Genomic DNA, 8,243 nt, shown 5'->3' with positions numbered 1-8,243 from the left:
TTTAACTCTGCTGCAAAAGAAATTTCATCATTACTTTCACACAATCAATGCGACTGGATACGCATACTTTTGCAACCAGTGCTGAAAATTCTATAGAAGCGCTTTTCTTATAAATTCGAGAGGAGTTTGTTTAATTGATATACGATGGGACGCTAAAACTGAACTTCGCCGATGTTCCATTGTCTATTTTCTGGATTTCGGTTAATAAAAAATATCCTCGGATCGCAGGCAATCGCAGTTCAGCTCCCATTTTCAAATAAAAAAAATCGCCTGCGGCGCTATTTTACTACACTGATATTAATATTTTAAAACATGTTATTGTAGGATACATTTAATTATTATTGTGTCAATGCTCGACAATTAATTATTCCTAACCCGACAACTAACCATAATTAGATTATTATAATATAACCACACAAAAAATCGCTGAACATACAATGAATTCCATTAATTTAACCTCATACACTATTTGAAAAACGCTATATTAGAGTATCACACTGTTTTTAACCTTAGCGATAGGTAGGGTGCCCGCCAAAGATCCTGGCCTGGGTCCCCCTTCAGGATGTGGGGTCCATGTTTTGGTGTATTATTTGTTTTACGTGTGGTGTGCCGCGGAATTCTGGGAAGACCTTTTGTGTGCCGTGGGTGAGAAAAGGTTGCGGAGCACTGCAGTAGATGACCTAGGGGTCAAATGTGGACTTTGTAAATAGACCCCTCAAGCTGTAACAGTACCAGGAGAATCTGAAAGCGTGCCTTCAATGGTTACATCAGAGGAACGCAAGCGGTATTTAGAGAGAGGACTGCAGTTCTTGAGGAAAAACATTGATGAGGAAAATCTTGAATCATTCCGCAAAAACAAAGAACCTCATCAAGATGACAAGTCACTGTTCGCACTGTGGCGAAAAGTAAAAAATGAGTTGGAATATATCACTCCTCCTGAGCCGGTCAGACTCATCGATGAGACATTGCAAGAAGAGGAATCCGATGATATTTGTCTTTGGCCGCCTGGAATACTTTGAGTTATTATGATGTTTCATCTCCTAGGCCACCTGTGGCTGGTCTAACGACTTGTGATGGTGATTCGTCTCCAATCGCCAGTGAACCCGTGGCTGGTCCATCAAATGTTCGTACCTAGTCCATTCAAGAGACATTTTTTCTTCCCCGGTAATGGGGAAGAAAATTTCAAGAAGAAGGTGAAAAGGAAAAAATCCCCACTATTGTTTCCGGTAAACTGTGCCAGGAGTATTTCCTAAACAAAAAGAGGAAGAAAGAAGAAATGGAACGGTTGAAAAAAGAACGAGCTGCAGAGAGGCAAAGAAAGAAAGAACTGAATGAGCAAGCAAAGGAAGAAAAAAATGGGAAAATTGAAAACAGTCAAGAAGAAAATGCGTTTTCTTCTGTTTCTTCTAACCCAAGTGTTGACATTTCAGACTCTGAATGGCATGAGTCTAGTGATGAAAGCTTTAGCCCAAATTAAAATACTCGGTGGCTGCCCGTTATGAAAGTCATTAATGAACATTATATTATTATAATACTTCCCGGGGAAAATCGTCCATATTTCTAAAGTAGAAGCTACTATTTCGTCAATGCAAAAGTGCGGGAGACTATGGAAATGGCCAGAGCGGCCAGATGTATTTAGCTAAGAATGGATGGCGGTAGTATCCCACATAAATGACCCGACATAAGTAAGCAAAACTCGTAATGTTTATTCAGTTCCGAAATTGGACTTTATATTTGGAATATCTAAGGATATTTATGTTAAGTTTTATTTTGGTAAGTACTGAGCCTATGCGTTACTATGTAGTAAGTATGTACTTATTTGCTAAAATAAATATATTTTTGTACTTATTTTTACTTTGATGAAGTAACTAATTTTGCTTGTTACCCGAAAAAAGCTGATGATTGGCTGTCAAACAAAATCCTCTCCTATGTAACTTGTTCCTGAACCGCCCATTGCTACCAAGTTGATTCAAGTAGCTATGGGCTAGAGTGGTCTGACAGGAAGCCCTGAGGCAACTCTGATGACAGATTCGCCATGAAGCCTCCTGATAAGACATGGCCAACTACTGAAAAATTGGTCAACTACTGGAACTTTCAATTTTTTGGATGGCCAACTACTGAATCAGCAACATGGTTTTGAAAAATTGAACACATTTTTTTAACAGACCCTTTCTTAATTTTTATCTTATGATATTAATTCAGACATTTGATCCATTATGAGTAGACTTGCTTTGACAACATGCGGTCTAATGCTTAACGTTAATCGTTATTTTTGTTGATTTTTTTTCTTAAGTTGTCAACTACTGGTACGTTTATTTTAGTACGTACAGGCGCTTTACTATCAAACGTGACTAATGTTTCAAATACACTCTATGACGATCGGTCATATATATGTCGAAAAACCCGTTTCTTATGTTGGCGTCCTGTGTCACAGGGTGTCACAGAGTGTAAATAGGATGTCATAGCTCTCATACAATGTGTATGTATATTATGTCGGAATGGCATAGATTTGATCATAGACACTAAAACGCTCTTAGCATATATCCTTTAGCTTTAAAAAATGAAATGCGAGCATGCCTTGAAAATAACTATTAAATACCTATTCGTATTAAGAATATTGGTAAATTGTTTCGACGCACTCTAAAAACATAGGACGTGGAAAATTTCGTGAATAATATTTTATAAAGTAGGTATACTGACGTTGGTTCCAGTGAATATGAGATGCTTCATTTTTGTCTATGTATTATTTCTACTAATTTTGTCTATGAAATAAGCATACACGTGCTTTGACACATGTCAACAAAAAGTAGGGTTCAGTTTACAAATCGGCAAACGCTTTTGATTATTTCAGATCAGTTTACTATTTAACTTTTTTCTCATCATGTCGTACCGCGGGCGTGGTGGCGGCGGCGGAGGATACGGTGGTGGCGGAGGAAGTTACGGCGGCGGCAGAGGAGGAGGAGGAAGTTATGGCGGCGGCGGTGGCTCCGGTGGTTACGGGGGCGGCGGTGGAGGCTACGGCGGCGGTGGTCGCGGTGGCGGCGGCAGAGGGGGAGGTGGTTTCAGGGGAGGCCGCGGTGGCGGAGGAGGCTTCGGCGGTCGGAGTTACGACCAGGGCCCCCCCGAACAAGTCGTCCCACTTGGCCACTACGAATACACCGTGCAAGACGACCTGGTCTGCAAAGTGAACATAGAGGACGTACCTTACTTCAACGCCCCAATTTACCTAGAAAACAAGGAGCAAATTGGAAAGATAGACGAGATCTTCGGCACCGTCAGGGATTATTACGTCTCCATCAAACTGAGTGAAAATCTTAACGGTAAAAGTTTCAAAGTTAAACAGGATCTATATATCGATCCCGCGAAATTATTGCCCTTGAAGAGATTCCTCCCGCAGCCGCCGGGAGTGGGTAAGCGCGGCGGGGGAGGCGGTAGGGGCGGAGGCCGCGGTAGGGGTGGTGGCGGTTTCGGGGGCAGAGGAGGCGGTGGAGGATTCAGAGGACGAGGTGGCGGCGGAGGTTTCGGAGGACGAGGCGGGGGAGGAGGATTTGGTGGACGCGGCGGCGGTGGCGGAAGAGGCAGGGGAGGCGGCGGAGGTAGTTGGGGTGGCGGCAGAGGACGGCAATAGAATTGAATTTTCCTATATTGTGACTATAAAAAACACTCATGCCAACGGGCATCATTAAATAATAAGTATATTATAACAGAAATAATAGCGGTGAGAATTATTCTATTCGTCTGCATTAAAGTTTCCACATTGGATGCATCTGCATATGTTTTTGTTATGAATGTGAATGACTGAAGTTTGATTTATTATTTTATATGTTATTGGTCCCGATAATTTGTTGTATAATACCATACACTTCAATCATAGGTTTAACCAAAGGCATTGAAACGTTGCACTAATGACTAAACCTTAAAAGCTATTTACAATGACTGTAAATAAGAACTCACATAATTCGCCAACTCTACTATTCCCACAAGAGTTGAGTACAGATTGGATATACATTCGCCTAATTGGTAGAGTGGCCGTAGGACGCATTTGAACCTGCAGCTGGTTAAAAAATGCATGTTGTTTTTTCATTGCGTATTTGATTCTGTGCCTTACCCAATGATTGGGTAAATATCTCAGGTCTTAAAGTTTACCACCAGGTCTTGAAATTATTATTCCGAATTAATATGTATTATAATCTGTGCCTATTTTATTTAACAAATAAAGTATCTTGTTCAGATTGTTTTATTATAATTGAATACTTTTCTGTGTTCGAAAAACATAAATTCCAGCACTTCATCCAATTGTACAGTTACTGATATAAATGATTAGATCGAAGATTTTCTTTGCGGGTAGTAAAAAACTTCAAGCATTATTAAAAATTTAAATTTATTCTTATATGTTGTTCGTGTAAGGGATATATTGACAAAACTGTTTGATAAATAAAAATACTTTTAATATTAAATTATGTCTTTAATTACAATACATTTGATTATTAAAATAAAATATTGTATACTATTCTAAATCCTCCAAGTCTGCTTTCACAGGCAGTGGTGAATATCCAGGGTTGAAAACGCGACCTCTATGGTTGAAAGTGTAGAAGGAAGGAATGTTGCGCTGATCCTCCCAAGTTTTCTTCTCGAGCCCCAATGTCGCATGTATCTCTGAGAAGTTGCCAGCAATTTGGAGTACACCGTACATCACCATGAACAGACTGACGATTCCCTGGGTGATAATCTGAAAAATGATTTTTAAAGAGTTATTGAATTTACAAAGGAGCCACAGATCTGTGTGTTACACTAAGTTAATTGAATATTATATCTGTGTCTCAATGCGGGGTTATTTTTGATTTAACAATGTTTAGTAGGACGTTTACAAGATGGTATTTACATTATAACAGATATTACCCTCACAATAGAGAAGAAAAAATAAATAACAATTTTATTTAGTACAATAAAGTTCCAAAAAACAAAATGCACAGTACATCACTGAAAATGTCTGTCTGTAGGGAGCGCATTGACTAGTTTTGCACCCCTCGCCAATGGTGCCTGATAGGCTTGACTCGAGTAAACAGTTCTGACCCAGAATAGGGTCATGGCTGCAACCACATAGGTAATTTACTTGAACAAAAAAAAATTAAATTCTTTAGGACGCTAGGATTGGAAACCATCAATCGCGATAGCAGGCAAAAATGTCTCAAGAGCAGAAGTGAGCTACGAGATTCAAGAGAGTGAAAAGTGAGCATGCCTTGTAGAAAGGCAGTTGGAAAGTAATCGTTTGACGAATTATTGAAAGTAAAATAATTACGCGTCTTAAAATAAAGCCTTCGAAGAAATTTCTTCTGGACACGCTCTAAAATAAGCTTGGAAGAAACTTCATAGGAACTCCAGATAATAGACCCATATTCAAGAATACTACACACTAACAAGACAGAGTGTAAGTATGACATTTGGATTCTTGAATGGTTTGGCTGGTTGCATGATGAATCCTAGAAGTTTACTTGCACATAGAGCTGTAGAAGTTATATTATGCGAGTGAAAAGATAGCGAAGATTCAACAATTATGCCAAGATCTTTCGCCTCAGATTGGTGCTTTAATGAACTTTTTGACATATAATTATATTTAATCGGAGTTCTTTACCTAGAAAAAGTAACACTTGTCGGTATTAAATTCTAGTTTATTCTTTATTGACCAACTTTCAAGTGAACAGAGATTTTGTTGCAACTTTTTGCGAATTGGTGCATATAATTTTAAATCTGCAAAAAGTAAAAACTCAATTTCATCCATGGCATTCACAATATCATTGATAAAATATGAGGAACATAATTGGTCCAAAATTTGATGAAATTAAACACCTGAAAGACATCAGATACCCAGCTTACTCGACATATTGACAATGATGTGAAAAAATTTACAAAATTAATAGAACTGCCTGCACTTAGTATAGTTAGAAGAATATCATGATCAACTTGATCAAAAGCCTTTGACATATCCGTATAAATTGCGTCCACTTGACTATGTTTTTCAAGTGAATGAGATGTGTATGTAATAAGGTTGGTAACTGTTTACCGAGTTAAACAAAAACCATGTTGAGCATCAGTCAGCTGACCATCCACATGTTTATATACGTATTTGTGTAAAAGAGTCAAATAGTTTGACCGGTGCAGATAGAACAGCCAATGAGCGAAAATTGGTTGTTTCAGAGACCGAACCATTTTTATGAACCGGTCACTTAAAAAACTTTTTTGCATCCTTTCAATACCCATGGAGGAATACCATCTGGACCTACTGAGGATTTACGGTATAGTCTAGAACAGGGTTGGCGAACCTTTTTACGCATGCTTCATCCCTATGACCAAATGCATGATCACATCGAAATACAATATATCCACTTTCGAAAAGTTCACTGTCACAAATCGAATCATTGAGCCAGGTTTCAGTAAGGCATATGACTGAAAAATCACTCGCCGTGGGAGTATTACGCATCTCAACTGACTTTGTCCTGAGCCCACAAACGTTTTGATAGTAAATATTGATGATTTTAGATGACCGTCATGAACTTTAATTGCAGTATGGGGTGAAGCTGGCTTTTTGCAATTCATTAACAATCGAGTCATATTGTGCAAGTGTGCGGAAATTTATTAACAATCGTGTATTTCAACCATCTTTCATCATTTTAAATGTGATGGATGTGGGTTTAAACCACAATAAATTTAATATTTTCCTGAAATATATATTTTGTTCCAAGTTAAATATTTTTGACTTACATCTAAAGGTAGCCTTGTGAATTCCTGATCTGTGATTCTTAAATATGATCGATCTGGAAATAAAATAAAATGGTACATAATAGAGCAGATTATAAATTATTTTATGTGTGTGTCAATTCATCAGGTAAGTTTTAATTCTAAGGATAGAAATGGTAGAGTGTTCGACAGTAGTTTTAACTGAATTGGAATAAGAAATACACAATAAATGGAACCATTTTAATATTTACGTTGGGCAGCTGAGTAAGCTGAGTGGAATAATAGTGTAAATCCCACGATCAGAGCTAATTTATGAAGTGATGTCGCCGACATTTTAGGTTTGTCACAATCCTACAATCTGGAAAGTATTACGAATTAATTTCAGTCTTCTCCAATTTCTACAGAATTATTATTTATGCACAGGTGAAAATTCTGACACTTCTTTCCTCACGATTTGACAGTACTAGACAGGGGGGTAAAACTTCCATACAGCGAACGTGAATACATCAGAAATACTCCGTTATCAGAATAGATGGCAGCACGGTCACACACGAAGTCGCATGACACATAGCCATTTCAATAACCAATCAGAACTCACCCATGGTCCAGCCAATCAACATTCGAGCTTTCGATCAGTCTTTCAAATTTCATGTCAATTCTACATGATATTTTCAAAACAAAAGCAGTCGTGCAATATTTTTCGAGTTGACATAATATGCGTGTCAATAAATTAGGTATAATAATATTATGTAATAGTGTCAGAATAATATTGCTGTTCGGCGTTTTTAAACCATATTGATAAAATGGGTTTTGCAATCCAATAGCTGATAAAATAAGTTAATGGGTAAGTCTACTTTTATTATATTATTATGTTTATAGGAATTATACGCTTGTATGCCCCTTTGCAGTCGTGGCATCGAAATATTAATTCTTCTTCTTATTGTGCCATCCCCTAGCGGAGGTCGGCCACCATCAAGGCGATCTTATCTTTGTCGTCTGCTACCCGGAACAGTTCGGTGGAGCTGCACTTGTACCAATCACGGAGGTTCTTAAGCCACGAAATGCGGCGCCGTCCTCTGCTATGCTTCCTATTGATCTTTCCTTGAATGACAAGTTGGGGAATGCTTTATTTTTGTCCTCTCATAATGTGGCCAAGGTATTGTAGTTTCCTGGTTTTGATACTACGTAGAATATCTCGGTCCCTATTCGATTGAGAACTTCAAGATTTGTCACCCGGTCAGTCCAAGGAATTTTGAGGATGCATCTATACAGCCACATCTCAAAATCTTCAAGTCTCCGTGACATCTCTTGGTTTAGCTATAAATAATGATAGTACCTACCTATTGTAATTTTCACGTTTGAAAATCTACCAACGCAAACTTAAAAAATATGTAGGTATATAAAGAAGATTATGTTTGAGTAAATTACGTACCTACCTATATAAAATTATATTTGCGCATTCTTACAAAAGTGTAAATGGTGACCATTGTCATTTTATATTTTGACAT

General features: G+C 38.0%; 2 protein-coding genes across 2 annotated transcripts; one reads left to right on the top strand and one right to left on the bottom strand.

The window, feature by feature from the left end:
• The first annotated feature begins 2,745 nt into the window (after positions 1–2,745).
• On the top strand, positions 2,746–4,457 carry Gar1 (Gar1 ribonucleoprotein). Its single transcript, XM_085955300.1, has one exon. The coding sequence runs from the start codon at positions 2,882–2,884 to the stop codon at positions 3,626–3,628; it is 747 nt and encodes a 248-aa protein (XP_085811426.1). The 5' UTR covers positions 2,746–2,881; the 3' UTR covers positions 3,629–4,457.
• On the bottom strand, positions 4,427–7,200 carry EMC5 (ER membrane protein complex subunit 5). Its single transcript, XM_085955301.1, has 3 exons — positions 6,987–7,200; positions 6,760–6,812; positions 4,427–4,729 (listed from the first exon to the last, which is right to left on the bottom strand). Exons 1-3 carry the CDS (start codon positions 7,066–7,068, stop codon positions 4,508–4,510), a joined length of 357 nt encoding a protein of 118 aa, XP_085811427.1. The 5' UTR covers positions 7,069–7,200; the 3' UTR covers positions 4,427–4,507.
• Between the last annotated feature and the right edge of the window lie 1,043 nt (positions 7,201–8,243).

The sequence above is a fragment of the Rhyacophila brunnea genome, unplaced genomic scaffold (genome assembly GCF_057557595.1).
Source record: "Rhyacophila brunnea isolate RB1 unplaced genomic scaffold, BYU_Rbru_1.0 scaffold_5, whole genome shotgun sequence".
Taxonomy (NCBI): domain Eukaryota; kingdom Metazoa; phylum Arthropoda; class Insecta; order Trichoptera; family Rhyacophilidae; genus Rhyacophila; species Rhyacophila brunnea.
Note: the sequence above shows the minus strand (reverse complement) of the source record. Positions and strands in the feature narration are given on the sequence as shown.

Excerpts from the sequence above, each read along its gene's own strand:
- Gar1 (XM_085955300.1), top strand. The coding sequence starts at position 2,882 with ATGTCGTACCGCGGGCGTGGTGGCGGCGGCGGAGGATACGGTGGTGGC.
- EMC5 (XM_085955301.1), bottom strand. The coding sequence starts at position 7,068 with ATGTCGGCGACATCACTTCATAAATTAGCTCTGATCGTGGGATTTACA. Across the intron at positions 6,813-6,986 it reads AGCTTACTCAGCTGCCCAAC|ATCGATCATATTTAAGAATC; the intron begins GTAAATATTAAA and ends TTTTATTTCCAG. Across the intron at positions 4,730-6,759 it reads TCACAAGGCTACCTTTAGAT|ATTATCACCCAGGGAATCGT; the intron begins GTAAGTCAAAAA and ends ATCATTTTTCAG.